The 14,948-nt window shown below is 65.4% G+C and overlaps 2 protein-coding genes across 3 annotated transcripts; both read right to left on the bottom strand.

The window, feature by feature from the left end:
- Nucleotides 1-22: 22 nt before the first annotated feature.
- ANKLE1 (ankyrin repeat and LEM domain containing 1) lies at nt 23-5,773 on the bottom strand. Its single transcript, XM_066205411.1, has 7 exons — nt 5,763-5,773; nt 5,136-5,217; nt 4,526-4,787; nt 3,546-4,415; nt 2,192-2,394; nt 1,759-1,888; nt 23-1,225 (listed from the first exon to the last, which is right to left on the bottom strand). The coding sequence occupies exons 1-7, from the start codon at nt 5,771-5,773 to the stop codon at nt 1,038-1,040; spliced, it is 1,746 nt and encodes a 581-aa protein (XP_066061508.1). The 3' UTR covers nt 23-1,037.
- Nucleotides 5,774-6,470: 697 nt separating this feature from the next.
- BABAM1 (BRISC and BRCA1 A complex member 1) lies at nt 6,471-13,845 on the bottom strand. 2 transcript variants are annotated; one of them, XM_066205454.1, is made up of 9 exons: nt 13,831-13,845; nt 12,017-12,346; nt 11,016-11,074; nt 10,382-10,502; nt 9,842-9,920; nt 9,539-9,563; nt 8,546-8,675; nt 7,947-8,033; nt 6,471-6,752 (listed from the first exon to the last, which is right to left on the bottom strand). In XM_066205454.1, the coding sequence occupies exons 2-9, from the start codon at nt 12,293-12,295 to the stop codon at nt 6,552-6,554; spliced, it is 981 nt and encodes a 326-aa protein (XP_066061551.1). In that variant the 5' UTR covers nt 12,296-12,346; nt 13,831-13,845; the 3' UTR covers nt 6,471-6,551. The 2 variants fall into 2 exon arrangements, with proteins under 2 accessions (XP_066061551.1, XP_066061552.1); XM_066205455.1 differs by lacking the exon at nt 13,831-13,845 and having other exon boundaries at nt 7,947-8,030; nt 12,017-12,947.
- Nucleotides 13,846-14,948: the final 1,103 nt, after the last annotated feature.

The following is a 14,948-nucleotide window of genomic DNA, read 5'->3' as shown; positions in this document are numbered from 1 at the left end:
AAAAATCCCCCGGGGGGACGAGGGAAAGGGTTTATTGAGGGGAAAACAAAATGGTCTCCGAAAAACAACAAAAGTCACGGCTTGGGGCGGTCGGTGTCACCCTGGGGTGCTTGGTGTCACCATGGGGGGCTCGGTGTCACCTCAGGGTGCTTGGTGTCACCATGGGTGGCTTGGTGTCACCTCAGGGTGGCTCGGTGTCATCCTGGGGTAGTTGGTGTCACCTTGGGGCGCTCAGTGTCACTTTGGGGTTCTTGGTGTCACGCTGGGGTGGTCGGTGTCACCCTGAGGTGTTCAATATCATCTTGGGGTGCTTGGTGTCACCTTGGGCTGCTCAGTGTCACCTTGGGGCACTCGGTGTGACCCCGGGGACGTCCCCAGGGCGAATCTGGCATTCCCCCTCGGCCAGCAGCACGCCCAGGGTGCGGTGCAGCAGGAGGACACTCAGTGACCCCTGGTGTCACCCTGGGGCACTCAGTGTCACCTTGGGGCACTCGGTGTGACCCCGGGGACGTCCCCAGGGCGAATCTGGCATTCCCCCTCGGCCAGCAGCACGCCCAGGGCGCGGTGCAGCAGGAGGACACTCAGTGACCCCTGGTGTCACCCTGGGGCACTCAGTGTCACCTTGGGGCACTCGGTGTGACCCCGGGGACATCCCCAGGGCGGATCTGGCACTCGCCCTTGGCCAGCAGCACGCTCAGGGCGCGGTGCAGCAGGAGGACACTCAGTGACCCCTGGTGTCACCCTGGGGCACTCAGTGTCACCTTGGGGCACTCGGTGTGACCCCGGGGACGTCCCCAGGGCGAATCTGGCATTCCCCCTCGGCCAGCAGCACGCCCAGGGCGCGGTGCAGCAGGAGGACACTCAGTGACCCCTGGTGTCACCCTGGGGCACTCAGTGTCACCTTGGGGCACTCGGTGTGACCCCGGGGACGTCCCCAGGGCGGATCTGGCACTCACCCTCGGCCAGCAGCACGCCCAGGGCGCGGTGCAGCAGGAGGACACTCAGTGACCCCTGGTGTCACCCTGGGGCACTCAGTGTCACCTTGGGGCACTCGGTGTGACCCCGGGGACGTCCCCAGGGTGGATCTGGCACTCGCCCTCGGCCAGCAGCACGCCCAGGGCGCGGTGCAGCAGGAACACCCCGAGGCGCCGGCACCAAGGACCCGGCCAGGCCACAGCCACCCCATAACACGGCCCCCGGCGGGCGTTGGTCAGGGCCTGCAGGCCTGGGGGACATCACGTGGTCAGGGGGACACCACGGGGTCAGGGGGGCGCCCATGGGGTCATAGGGGCACCCATGGGGTCAGGGGGGCACCCACAGGGACAAGGGGACACCCACGTGGTCAGGGGGACACCACGGGGTCAGGGGGACACCCACAAGGGGGAACCCACAGGGATGGGGTCAGCACCCATGGGGACAAGGGGGTCACCCACGGGGTCAAGGGCAGCACCCACAGGGGTTGGGGTCAGCAACAGGGACCCCCCCTGACCGTGCTGGGAGCGTGGGGATGGGGGGTTTTGGGGCTTGGGATCTGGGATTTGGGAATGGGAACTGTGCGATTTGGGGCTGTGTGGGGCTGGGACTGGGGTGGGATTTGGGGCCCCGTGGGGTGGGATTTGGGGTGGGATTTGGGGCCCCATGGGGTGGGATTTGGGGCCCCGTGGGGTGGGATTTGGGGTGGGATTTGTGGCCCCGTGGGGTGGGATTTGGGGCCCCGTGGGGTGGGATTTGGGGTGGGATCTGGGGCCCAGGGCTCACCCAGCGCCTCCAGCATGCAGCTCTCGCGGGTCAGGGCCTCGGCGGGTACCCGGTGCTGGAAGCACTGCACGGGCACCGCGCCCTGCCCCAGAGCCCAGATCTCCAGGATGCGCCACACCTTGGGGCCGCCCTGGGGACAGCGGGACTGTCACCGCGGCTCCGGAGCCCTGGGGACAGCCCCGGAGCCTGGGGACAGCCTTGGGGACAGCGAGACTGTAAGTGGGGCCACGTGGGGGTGCCCAGGCTGTCCCCTAGGTGTCCCTGGGGTGCCCTGGCTGTCCACTAGGTGTCCCTGGGGACAGCAGGACTGTCACCGGGGCCACGGAGCCCCAGGGACAGCCCCGGAGCCTGGGGACCACCCCGGAGCCCTGGGGACAGCCTCAGACACCTCGGTCACCCTGAGGGACAAACCCCGGAGGTTTTGGGGTCTGACCCTCCCAGAGCCTGGCCCGGGGAGGTGAGCGGTGACACACCTGGGGTCCAGCAGGAGGCAACTGAAACTGGACTTGAGCCGCTCCCCTGGCCAGGCCTGGTCGCGCTCCGGCCGCTCATAGTGACCGGTCAGTGCCAGCTCGTCCTCGGCACAGTCGGGGACACAGCCGGTCCTGAGCGCGGCCAGCAGCTCCGGGCTGTGCCCTGCGGGGACACGGGGACAGCTGGGGACACGGGGACAGCTGGGGACACAGGCACAGTCGGGGTCATGGGGACAGGTGGGGACACGGGGACAGTCGGAGACATGGGCACAGCTGGGGACACGGGGACAGTCCCAAAATCCCAATGTGCCCGGCAGCACAGCGCCAAAACCCCAATGGCCGCGCCCCCAAACCCCCACGAACCACGGCCCCAGAACCCCAATGCCTGTCCCTGTAACCCCAAAACCCCAACGGCCATATCCCCATGGCCCCCAAACCTCAGCCCCTGTCACCGTGTCCCCAAAGCCCCATTCCCATCCCCACCATCCCAAACCCCCTAAATCCAGCCCCATTCCCATCCCGACGACCCCGAATCCCCCAATGCCCACCCCGAATCCCCCTGTGTCCATCCCAATGACCCCAAAGCCCCCATTCCCATCCCAACCCCCCCAATCCAGCCCCGTGACCCCAATCCAGTCCCATTTCCATCCCAACGACCCCAAACCCCCCAATGCCCATCCCAAATCCCCCTGTGTCCATCCAAACCACCCCAAACCCTCCATTCTCACCCCCATGACCTCAAATCCCCCAATGCCCATCCCACTGATTCCAAGACCCCCCAATGCCCACCCCGAATCCCCCAATGCCCACCACCACGATCCCAAACCCCCCATTCCCATCCCAAACCCCCTAATCCAGCCCCGTGATCCCAACCCAGCCTCATTCCCACCCCCATGACCCCAAAATCCCCCAATGCCCACCCCAAACCCCAAATCCTTCCCCGTGACCCCAAACCTCCAATCCTTCCCCGTGACCCCAAATCCGCCAATCCAGCCCCGTGACCCCAAACCCCCCCATTCCCATCCCAAATCCCCCCATTCCCATCCCAATGACCCCAAACCCCCCAATGCCCACCCCAAATCCCCCCATTCCCACCCCAAATCCCCCCACTCCCACCCCAAACCCCCAATCCTTCCCCGTGACCCCAAATCCGCCAATCCAGCCCCGTGACCCCAAACCCCCCCATTCCCATCCCAAATCCCCCCACTCCCACCCCCCACCCCCCAGAACCCCCGGTGCCCATCCCAACCCACCCCCCGCCGGTTCGGGGGGGTCCCTGCGGTGGCACCCGGGGGTGGCACCCCCCGCACTCACCCTGGGGCCACCCCCGCTGTCCCCAGGCGGTGACAGGGCCGGGATTGTCCCCGAGCGACACGCGGCCACCCCCGGGGCTGCTGGTGGCACCTGTGACACCGCCGGGGCTGTGACACTGGCGGGGTGCCAGCTCCTGTGTCACGTCCTCTCGGTGGCTCTCGGAGCGGCGGGTGGCACAGACAGGTGACAGTGGTACCGAGGGTGTCGCCAAGGGCGAGGGGCGCTGCCACCCAGTGCCACCCTCAGGCTCGCTGGTGGCACTGGGGACACCCCGAGTGACACACGGCGACTTCCGCGGGTGTCGCCGGTTCCCCGGGAGCGGCCGGAGCCTGGCGCTGGCTTTGGGGGAGCCCCGGGCGGGTGGCAGAGAGGTCTGGGGGTGTCCCTTGTCCCCAAGTCCCCTGGGTTGGGACCCTGAGCAGTTCTGGGGGTGTCCCTTGTCCCCAAGTCCCCGCAGGACTCCGGGACCCGGTCTGGGGTCGCTGCCACCCCTTGGGGACAAGCCGTGGACGATCCGGGTGTCACCCCGAGAGCCGCCGGTCCCTTCTCCGTCCGCAGCGGACACGTCCCTGTCCCCTGCGGTGACACAGCGACCCGGGGGGGAGGTGACAGCCACCCTGGGGACACTCGGGCACCTCGGGAGCGTCTCGGGGAAGGAGGAGGAAGATGAGGATGAGGAGGAAGAGCAGAACCGCGCTGCCGCGGCCCGCAGGCGGCTCCTGCACCGCGCGTGTCCCCAACACCCCGCCCTGGCGCTGCCCCGGGGACACGTCACCGGCAAAACGGGGACAGGCGACAGCGATGTCCCCAGGGCCGGCACCGGGGGGGACCTCGTGTCCTTGTCCCCAAAACGCGCCTCGGGAGTGGCTCCTGCGGGTGGCCGCGGTCCCAGAGCAGCGTGCCGGAGGCCAGGGGTGGCGGGGGGACAGCGGTGTCCCCACAGCGCTCCTGGGGACAATCCGGCCACAGCCAGGGGACACCGCTGTCCCCCGGCCCGTGCAGCCGGGACCTGCGCGTGCCGCTGAGGGCTGCGGCCTCGGGGATGTCCCCAAAGGCCACCGCGGTGTCGCTGTCACCGCTGCCATCCTCGCTCTGGAAGGACGGGACCCTGCGGGGCCACCGCGGCTCTGGGGACAGAGATGACGTCACCCCCGGGGTTTGGGATTGTCCCCGAGGAGGAGGGGACACCTTGGGGACCTCACCCTGTGCGCGGCTCGGGCCACTCTGCGGCGCCAGCGGCTCCTGCGGGGAGGGGACCGCGCTGTCACCGCTGCCGGGGCCACCACGGGGTGGCACAGCTGGCCCTGTCCGCCATTCCGAGCGTGTCACTGTCCCCAGAGCTGTCCTTGTCCCCCATTCCGAGCGTGTCACTGTCCCCAGAGCTGTCCTTGTCCCCCACTCCGAGCGTGCCACTGTCCCCAGAGCTGTCCTTGTCCCCCATCCGAACGTGTCACTGTCCCCAGAGCTGTTCGGTCTGCCAGGGCCACCTCGGGCTGGCACAGCCGCACCCAGAGCTGTCCCCACCCCCCGTCCCGAGGTTGTCGCTGTCCCCTCGCCCCGCCCCGAGGTTGTCCCCAGTTGTCCCCTCACCTGTCCCCGCAGCAGGAGCCCGAGGCAGCGGCGACACCCGCGGGCCGCGGCCACTTCCAGCGGTGGCAGCTCCCGGGCACAGCTGGGGGGTCACCAGGTCACAGGGTCACCTCCTGGTCCCGGTGCCACCCCCGGTGCCACCCCCCGTGCCAGCGTCCCCTCGGCAGCGCTGGTGTCCCCTGAGGTCGCGTTGTGTCCCTCCCACGGGTCCCCGTGTCCCTCAGTCCCGGTGCCACCACTCGGGTCCCAGAGTCCGCCAGTGTCCCCTCTCCGGTCCCAGTGTCCCCCAGTGTCCCCCCAGTGTCCCCCAGTGCCGGTGTCCCCGGCAGTGCCCGAGTGTCCCCCCCCGGTGCCCGGTGGCGCTGTTCCGGTCCCGTTGTCCCCGTGTGTCCCCCGTGACCCCGCTGTCCCCTCCCGGTGACCCCCTCCGGCCCTTGTGCCCCCCTCCCTGGACTCCGGTATATCCCGGTGTCCCTATCGCGATATCGCGATATCCCGGAATCCCAATCCCGATCTCTCGATCCCGATCTTGCAGTATCTCCCGATATCCCGGTATATCCCGGTATATCCCGGTGTCCCTATCGCGATATCGCGATATCGCGATATCCCGGTTCCCCCCGCGCTTACGCTCCGCTCATCCCGCCCGTTCAAACGCCCCGCGCCGCCGCTGATTGGCTGAGAACGAGCCAATAGGAAGAGGCAGAGGACAGAAACGCCCACACGCCGGGTGACGTCAGACGCTGGGGGCTGAGCCAACGCACTCAGCGCCCCCCAGTGGCCCGAGCTGGGATCGCCCAGTGTCCCCAGCGCCACCAGTGTCCCCAAACTGTCATTGCCCTGTGCCGCCGGCGCCACCAGTGTCCCCAGTGTCCCCAAACCGACACTGCCCAGTGTCCCCAGTGCCACCAGTGTCCCCAAACCGGCACTGCCCAGTGCCACTCAGTGTCCCCAGCGCCACCAGCGTCCCCAAACTGTCACTGCCCTGTGCCGCCGGCGCCACCAGTGTCCCCAGTGTCCCCAAACCGGCACTGCCCAGTGCCCCCAGTGTCCCCAAACCGGCACTGCCCAGTGTCCCCAGTGTCCCCAAAGTGGACTCCCATCCCCATGATCTGCAGGTGACAAAGGGCCACGAGAGGTGACAGAGGACCACGAGAGGTCACCCCAACCCCACCACAGACCCCACAAAAACACCGCAAATCAGCAAAACTCTCATTCCGCATCCAACCACCGCCGCCATCACACGTCCCCAACCACCCTTGGAGTCCCCAGAATGTCCCTGGAGGTGACACAGGACCACGAGAAGTCACCCCCAACCAAGACCGCAGACACCACAACTCAAGAAACCTCTTCTTTTTCCACATCCAACCATTCCCCCGCGTCCCCCAACGGCCCGAGGCGCCACCAGGCGCGGTCCCCTCAGACGGTGGCCTCGGCGTCGGGGCCGTCCCCGCCGTCCAGCAGGGCGTAGGCGGCGTGGCTCTGGCAGGGCCGCTGCAGGGGATGCGCCAGCAGCTTGGCCATGCAGTTGTGCAGCTCCAGCGCCGGCCCCGCCAGCGCCACCTCGTACTTGTAGTTGGTGCCTTTGGTGTCCAGGCTGCCGAAAAACCCAAACATGTCCTGCAGGCCCCGGCGGGGGACAGAAAAGCGACAGAGATTGCGGTTATTCTGATCCCCAAACCCTGAGGAAATCCCCTCGTTTTGGCCCTCTCCTTTGGGCCCGAAATTGCCCCCCAAAAATTTCCGCTCTTTTCGCGGCCCCCCGTTGTCGCTGATCCCGCCTTTGCCCCTCAAATTCCTTCACTTCCCCCCAAATTCCTTCATTTCCCCCCAAATTCCTTCACTTCCCCCCAAATTCCTTCATTTTCCCCCAAATTCCTTCACTTCCCCCCAAATTCCTTCATTTCCCCCCAAATTCCTTCATTTCCCCCCAAATTCCTTCACTTCCCCCCAAATTCCTTTATTTCCCCCCAAATTCCTTTATTTCCCCCCAAATTCCTTCATTTCTCCCCAAATTCCTTCATTTCCCCCCAAATTCCTTCACTTCCCCCCAAATTCCTTCACTTCCCCCCAAATTCCTTCATTTCCCCCTTTTTTTCCCCCCGGCAGTTTCTACCCCATCTTCCCCCCCAATCCCCCCATTTTTCCTCCTCAATCCCCCCAATTCCCCCCATCGCCCCCTTTTCATTTCCTCCAAATCCCCCCCACTTCCCTCCAAATTCCCACCCTTTCCCCCAAATCCCTTCATTTCCCCTTTTCCCAGCAATTTCTACCCCATTCCCCCCAATCCTTCGATTTTCCCTCCCTAATTCCCTCGATTCCCCCCACTGCCCTTTTTTCCCCCCAAATCCCACCACCTTTCCTCCCCAATCCCCCCAAATTTGCCCATTCCCATTTCCCCCCATTCCCATCCCCTTTCCCTCCAAATTCCCTCTTTTTTCCCCCCCAAATTCCCCCATTTCCTCCTTTTTTTCCCAGCAATTTCCACCCCATTTCCCCGTTTTTCCTCCCCAATTCCCTCAAGCTCCCCCACTTCCATTTCCCCCCAAATCCCTCCATTCCCACCCCATATCCCCCCCAAATTCCCCTTTTTCCCCCCAAATCCCTCCCATGGGATGAAATGAGGAGGAAAAAGGGGGGATTTGGGCATGAAATTGTGGGAATTTTGAGTGGAAATTGAGGATTTTGAGTGGAAAAGGGAGCGATTTGGGTAGAAATGGTGGGATTTTGAACGGAAACTGAGGATTTTGGGGTGGAAAAGGGGGGATTTGGGGGGAAATTTGGGGGGAACTGGGGGAATTGAGTCCCCTTCACCTTCCAGCTGCTCTCGTCCTCCTTCTCATCCAGCCCGTTGTGGATGTAAACGACGTCGAAGAAGAAATAGGGGCACTGCAGCAGCTTCTGGGGGGGAAATGGGGGGATTTGAGGGGGATTGAGGGGATTTGGGGGGGATCTGGGGGGATTTGGGATGACTGGGGGAGATTTGGGGGGAAATGGGGAGAGATTTGGGATGATTTGGGGAAATTGGGGGGGAATTGGGGGGATTTGGGATGATTGGGGGGAATTGGAGGGGAAAATAAGTGGGAAAAAGGGAGGGGAGAAGGGGGAAAAATGGGAAAAAAGGGGAGGGGGGGAATGGGGAGAACTGGGGAACGAAAGGGAGGATTTGGGGGGAAAAGGGAGGATTTGGGGGCGGAAATGGAGGATTTGGGGTTTAAAAAGGAGGATTTTGGGGCGGAAATTGGGGGTTCTGGGGTGTAAAAGGGAGGATTTGGGGTGTAAAAAAGGGGGATTTTGGGGCAGAAATGGAGGATTTGGGGTTTAAAAGGAGGATTTTGGGTGGAAATGGAGGATTTGGGGCGGAAATGGAGGATTTTGGGTTTGAAAAGGGGGTGTTTGGGGGTGGCCCAGACCTTGACGTGCTCGCCCCCGCAGAAGTGGGGCTGGCAGCCCGGGCGCCCGAACACCAGGATGGTCCTGACCACGTACGGGGGGGGAATGGTCTGGACGTTGTCCGTCACTGGGAGCTCGATCTTCTGCTGGCTGGGGACAGTCACAGGGACAGGGGACAGCCACAGGGACAGCTGGCACCGCGGGGACAGGGAGAGGGACAGGGGACAGCCACAGGGACAGCTGACACCGTGGGGACAGCCACAGGGACAGGGGACAGCCACAGGGACAGCTGACACCGTGGGGACAGGGAGAGGGACAGGGGACAGCCACAGGGACAGCTGACACCGTGGGGACAGGGAGAGGGACAGGGGACAGCCACAGGGACAGGGGACAGCCACAGGGACAGCTGGCACCGCGGGGACAGGGAGAGGGACAGGGGACAGCCACAGGGACAGCTGACACCGTGGGGACAGCCACAGGGACAGGGGACAGCCACAGGGACAGCTGACACCGTGGGGACAGCCACAGGGACAGGGGACAGCCACAGGGACAGCTGACACCGTGGGGACAGCCACAGGGACAGGGGACAGCCACAGGGACAGCTGGCACCGTGGGGACAGGGAGAGGGACAGGGGACAGCCACAGGGACAGCTGGCACCATGGGGACAGGGAGAGGGACAGGGGACAGCCACAGGGACAGCTGGCACCGTGGGGACAGGGAGAGGGACAGGGGACAGCCACAGGGACAGCTGGCACCGTGGGGACAGCCACAGGGACAGGGGACAGCCACAGGGACAGGGGACAGGGACAGCTGGCACTCATGGGGACAGAGACAGCCACCGGGACAGGGGGCACCCATGGGACGGGGGACAGGGTGGCACCCACGGGGACAGGGGGCTCAGGGTGGCACCCTGGGGACAGGGCTCGGGGTGCCACCCTGTCCTGGCACCCTCCAGCCCCTCCTGCCCCCCCCCAGAACGTTCTGGAACGTCCCCTCCCCCAGCCGTGCTTACATGAGGTTGAAGAGCCCATCCAGGTCTGAGAGGGGGGTCAAGGATGGACCTGGGACTGTCGGGGACACCCCGGGGACAACCTGGGACACCCCTGGGACACCCTGGGGACAACCTGGGACACACTGGGGACAACCTGGGACACCCTGGGGACACCCCTGGGACACCCCATGGCATCCCCAATGACACCCAGAACACCCCAGAGAATCCCCATGACCCCTCGGTGGCACCCAGGGGACAATCCTGGCACCCCGGTGACCCCAGTGACCCCCAATGACCCGAGGTGACCCCGCGGCGGGCGGATACTGAAGGACTGGCACACGACGGTGTCCAGGTCGTAGAGGCAGCTGCAAACCTCCCGCGGGTCTGACGTGAACCCCGAGAGCTGCCACGGCACGGGGGGCACTGCTGGCACCACGGCTGCCACCACGCGCGCCCAGCCTGGCCCTGTGCCCACCCCTGTGCCTGTCCCTGTGCCCTGCGCCCACCTCTGTGCCCGTCCCTGTCCCCACCCTGTCCCCACTCTGTGCCCACCCTGTCCCAATCCCTGCCCCTGTGCCCACCTCTGTCCCTGTCCCCAGCCCTGTCCCCTTTGCCAGTCCCCTGTCCCCACACCCTCCTGGCACCTCCAGAACCTTCCGGCACCCCCCAAACTCCCCCACCAGGCACCCCCAGACCCCTCCTGTCCCCATCTCCATGTGGCACCCCCAAAAACAGCCCCAGGCACCCCCGAACCCCCCTGGCACCTCCAGACTCCTCCTGGCACCCCAAATCCCCTCCTGGCACCCCAAAAACAGCCCCAGACCCCCCCAGGCCCCTGATGTCCCCATGTCACCCCGTACCCACCCAGGTGGCGTCGTTGTTCACCACCACCAGGGCGAACTCGTGGCTTTTGTCGATTTTGTGTTTGGTCCTGACGAACATCTCGATCATCTTCTGTGCCACCGTCAGGGCGTTGCTGCGGGACCTGGCACCCCCAAAAACACCCCAAAAAACACACTTGGCACCCCAAAAAACCCCCCAAACACTCCCAAAATCACTCCTGGCACCCCAAAAACCACACCTGGAACCCCAAAAACCCCCAAATCCACACTTGGCACCCCAAAACCACCCACCCCTAAAACCACAAAAACCACAGCTGGCACCTCAAAAACCTCACCTGGCGCAGGGCACGGCTCAGGGCACCCCAACAACCCCAAAAAACACACCCAGCCCCCGTCAGGCACCAGGTCAGGGACCCCAAAAATAGGGGGCACAGAGGGACGGGGATGGGGAGAGAGACAGGGATGGGGACAGGGATGGGACAGGGATGGGGACAGGGGATGGCACAGGGATGGGCACAGGGACAGGGTGGGCACAAACTGGGGACAGAGCTAGGACAGCGACAGGGACAGGCACAAGCTGAGGACAGGCCCAGGGGACAGGGCTGGGCACAAACTGGGCACAGGGACAGGGGCGAGGCGGGCAGCCCAGCACTGACCCGTTGAAGGATTCCAGTTTGGGCACCGCCATCTCCTCGGCCAGGTCCAGGCACAGGATCTGGGGGGGCACGGCTGAGACCCCCGCGCAGCTCCAGGGACTCCCAGTGCCACCAGCACCCCCAGTATGCCCAGTACCCTCCTCACCAACGCCTCAGTTCCCCCCATCCCTTCCCAGTCCCTCCCAGCGGCCTCAAATCCCTTCCCAGTCCCCTCCCAGTCCCTCCCATTCCCCTTTCATTCCCTCCCCAGTCCCCCCATTCCCCTCCCAGTCCCTCCCGGCATCCCCAAATCCTTTCCCAGTCCCCCCAGTGTCCCTCCCAGTCCCTCTCAGCATCCCCAAATCCTTTCCCAGTCTCCCCAGTTCCCCTCCCAGTCCCCCCCAGTCCCCCAGTGTCCCTCCCAGTCTCCCCAGTTCCCCTCCCAGTCCCCCCAGTGTCCCTCCCAGTCCCTCCAGTGTCCCTCCCAGTCCCCCCCAGTCCCCCCAGTGTCCCTCCCAGTACCCCCCAGTTCCCCTCCCAGTCTCCCAGTGTCCCCCCCAGACCCCCCTAGTCCCCCCAGTCCCCCTCCCAGTCCCCCTCCCAGTCCCCCAGTGTCCCCCCCAGTACCCCCCAGTTCCCCTCCCAGTCCCCCTCCCAGTCCCCCAGTGTCCCCCCCAGTGTCCCCCCCAGTTCCCCTCCCAGTCCCTCCCAGTCCCCCCCAGTTCCCCTCCCAGTCCCCCCAGTGTCCCTCCCAGTCTCCCAGTGTCCCCCCCAGACCCCCCTAGTCCCCCCAGTTCCCCTCCCAGTACCCCCCAGTTCCCCTCCCAGTCTCCCAGTGTCCCCCCCAGTCCCCCCAGTGTCCCTCCCAGTCCCCCCAGTGTCCCTCCCAGTCTCCCAGTGTCCCCCCCAGACCCCCCTAGTCCCCCCAGTTCCCCTCCCAGTACCCCCCAGTTCCCCTCCCAGTCCCCCAGTGTCCCCCCCAGTCCCCCCAGTGTCCCTCCCAGTCCGTCCCAGTGGCTCACCACCTTCTCGGGGCAGTTGACGCGGGGCGTTCTCACGGTGACCTCGGCGGGCCCGGGCTGGGGGCCGCTCCAGGCGGTGCCGGGGGGCCCGGGCCGGGCCGGGGGGCTGTGGCCGGCGCTGGCCGCCTCGCCCTCGCCCTCGCTGCGGTTCCCCACGCCGGCCTGGCCGCCCGGGGCTCGGTCCTCGGCGCCCTCGGGGTTGGAGCGGGTGCGGGGACGGAGCTCCGGGAGTTTCTCCTCCTCGTCCTCGGCGGCGCTGCCCGGCTCCGAGGTGTCCATGGCCCCCCCGAAATGTCACAGAGAAACTCCGGGGGGAGGGGAGGGGGGGGTCTGGGTGGGGGGGATGTGGAATGAGGGGGGTTAGGGGGGGCGTGGGGTGGGGGGGACCCCAAAATCAGGGGGGTATGGAGGTCCCGGTTTGGCTGTGACCCCAAAACCGGGGGGTCAGGGGGTCCTGGTGTGGGTGGGATCCCAAAATCAGGGGGTCAAGGGGACGTGCCGTGGCTGTGACCCCAAAATCAGGGGATAAGGAGGGGTCCCAATGTGGCTGGGACCCCAAAAACCGGCGAGTCAAGAGGTCCCGGTATGGCTGTGACCCCAAAATCAGCGGGTTTGTGGTTCCAATGTGGCTGTGACCCCAAAATCAGCGGGTTTGGGGGTCCCAATGTGGCTGTGACCCCAAAATCAGCGGGTTTGGGGGGTCCCAATGTGGCTGTGACCCCAAAATCAGCGGGTTTGGGGGGTCCCAATGTGGCTGTGACCCCAAAATCAGCGGGTTTGGGGGTCCCAATGTGGCTGTGACCCCAAAATCAGCGGGTTTGGGGGGTCCCAATGTGGCTGTGACCCCAAAATCAGCGGGTTTGGGGGGTCCCAATGTGGCTGTGACCCCAAAATCAGCGGGTTTGGGGGTCCCAATGTGGCTGTGACCCCAAAATCAGCGGGTTTGGGGGTCCCAATGTGGCTGTGACCCCAAAATCAGCGGGTTTGGGGGGTCCCAATGTGGCTGTGACCCCAAAATCAGCGGGTTTGGGGGGTCCCAGTGTGGCTGTGACCCCAAAATCAGCGGGTTTGGGGGGTCCCAATGTGGCTGTGACCCCAAAATCAGCGGGTTTGGGGGGTCCCAATGTGGCTGTGACCCCAAAATCAGCGGGTTTGGGGGGTCCCAATGTGGCTGTGACCCCAAAATCAGCGGGTTTGGGGGTCCCAATGTGGCTGTGACCCCAAAATCAGCGGGTTTGGGGGGTCCCAATGTGGCTGAGAGCCCCAAATCGGAGACTTTGGGGGTCACGGTGTGCTTGGGACCCCAAAAGTCGGGAGGTCCCAGTGTGGTTCTAACCCCAAAACCAGGGGATAAGGGAGCTGGGACCCCAAAATCAACGGGTTCGGGGCTCCTGCTGTGGGTGGGACCCCAAAATCAGCCGGCTTGGGGGTCCCAGTGTGGCTGTGAGCCCAGTTTCGGGGGGTCATGGGGTGGGTGGGACCCCAAAATCAATGGATTCGGGGGTCCCGGTACGGCTGTGACCCCAACATCAACGGCTTCAGAGAATCCCCCAAACCGGGGGTTCAGGGGGGCTCCTGTGCGTGGGAAGGGGCTCGGCGGGGTCTGGGGGGTCCCCCAAACCTCGGACCCCCTTCCCCCCCGCCCCCATTCCCGGGACCCCCTCCCCACTCATCCCCCATTTCCCCCCGCCCCACGCCCCCATCCCATCTCTCCCTCCCTTCCCTACGTCCCTCCCGGTTCGTGTTCGCCCCCAAAATCCCCCCAAAATCCCCCCAAAATCCCCCCAAAATCCCCCCGAGCCCCCCGCGCTCACCGCCCGCCGCCGCTCTTCCGCCTCGCCGGAAGTGGCGCCACGCGGGGGCTGCTGGGAGTTGTAGTCACTCGGGAGCCCGGCGGCCACCCCGGGAGGAGCCCCCCGAGCCCCGAAAGGCTCCCCACGCCCCCATCCCCTCACGAACCCCCTCCCCCGCCTTCCCTCCGTTCGTGTTCGCCCCCCGACCCCCCAAAATCCCCCCGCGCTCACCTCTGGCCGCCGCTCCGGCCCCGCCCCGCCCCGCCGGAAGTGATCCCCCCGCGCGGGGGCTGCTGGGAGCTGTAGTCGCTCAGGACCCCCGGCAAAGCCCCTCCCGCCCCACAAATGCCCCTTCCTATAGAGCTGCGCCCCTCCTGCACCCCAAATACCGCGTGTGCCCCCCGGAAACTGCTTCCTGCACCCCAAATGTGTATGTGCATCCCCCCTGCACCCCAAATATCCACCTGCACCCCAAATACCGCGTGTGCCCCCCTGAACTGCCACCTGCACCCCAAATATCCGTATGCACCCCCCAGAAACTGCTCCCTGCACCCCAGATGTGTATGGGCACCCCAAATATCCTCGTGCACCCCAAATCCCCACGTGTGCACTCATGAACGGCTTCCTGCACCCCAAATATCCACCCGCACCCCGAAAATCCATGTGCGCCCCAAATCCCGCCTCCCGCGCCCCAAATCCTCCTGCTCCACACCCCGCTCCCCCCTGCACCCCAAATCCCCCCTCAGCACCCCAAAATCACCCCAAATCCTCCTGCTCCACACCCCGCTCCCCCCTGCACCCCAAATCCCCCCTCAGCACCCCAAAATCACCCCAAATCCTCCTGCTCCACACCCCGCCCCCCCTGCACCCCAAATCCCCCCTCAGCACCCCAAAATCACCCCAAACCCTCCTGCTCCACACCCCGCCCCCCCTGCACCCCAAATCCCCCCTCAGCACCCCAAAATCACCCCAAATCCTCCTGCTCCACACCCCGCTCCCCCCTGCACCCCAAATCCCCCCTCAGCACCCCAAAATCACCCCAAAATCACCCCAAATCCTCCGGCTCCACACCCCGCCCCCCTGCACCCCAAATCCCCCCTCAGCACCCCAAAATCACCCCAAAATCACCCCAAACCCTC

Source organism: Chamaea fasciata, unplaced genomic scaffold (assembly GCF_029207755.1).
Source record: "Chamaea fasciata isolate MVZ Bird 193981 ecotype frontalis unplaced genomic scaffold, bChaFas1.0.hap1 SCAF_28, whole genome shotgun sequence".
Taxonomy (NCBI): Eukaryota; Metazoa; Chordata; class Aves; order Passeriformes; family Sylviidae; genus Chamaea; species Chamaea fasciata.
The sequence above is the reverse complement of the archived record's forward strand: the minus strand, read 5'-3'. Positions and strand labels throughout refer to the sequence as shown.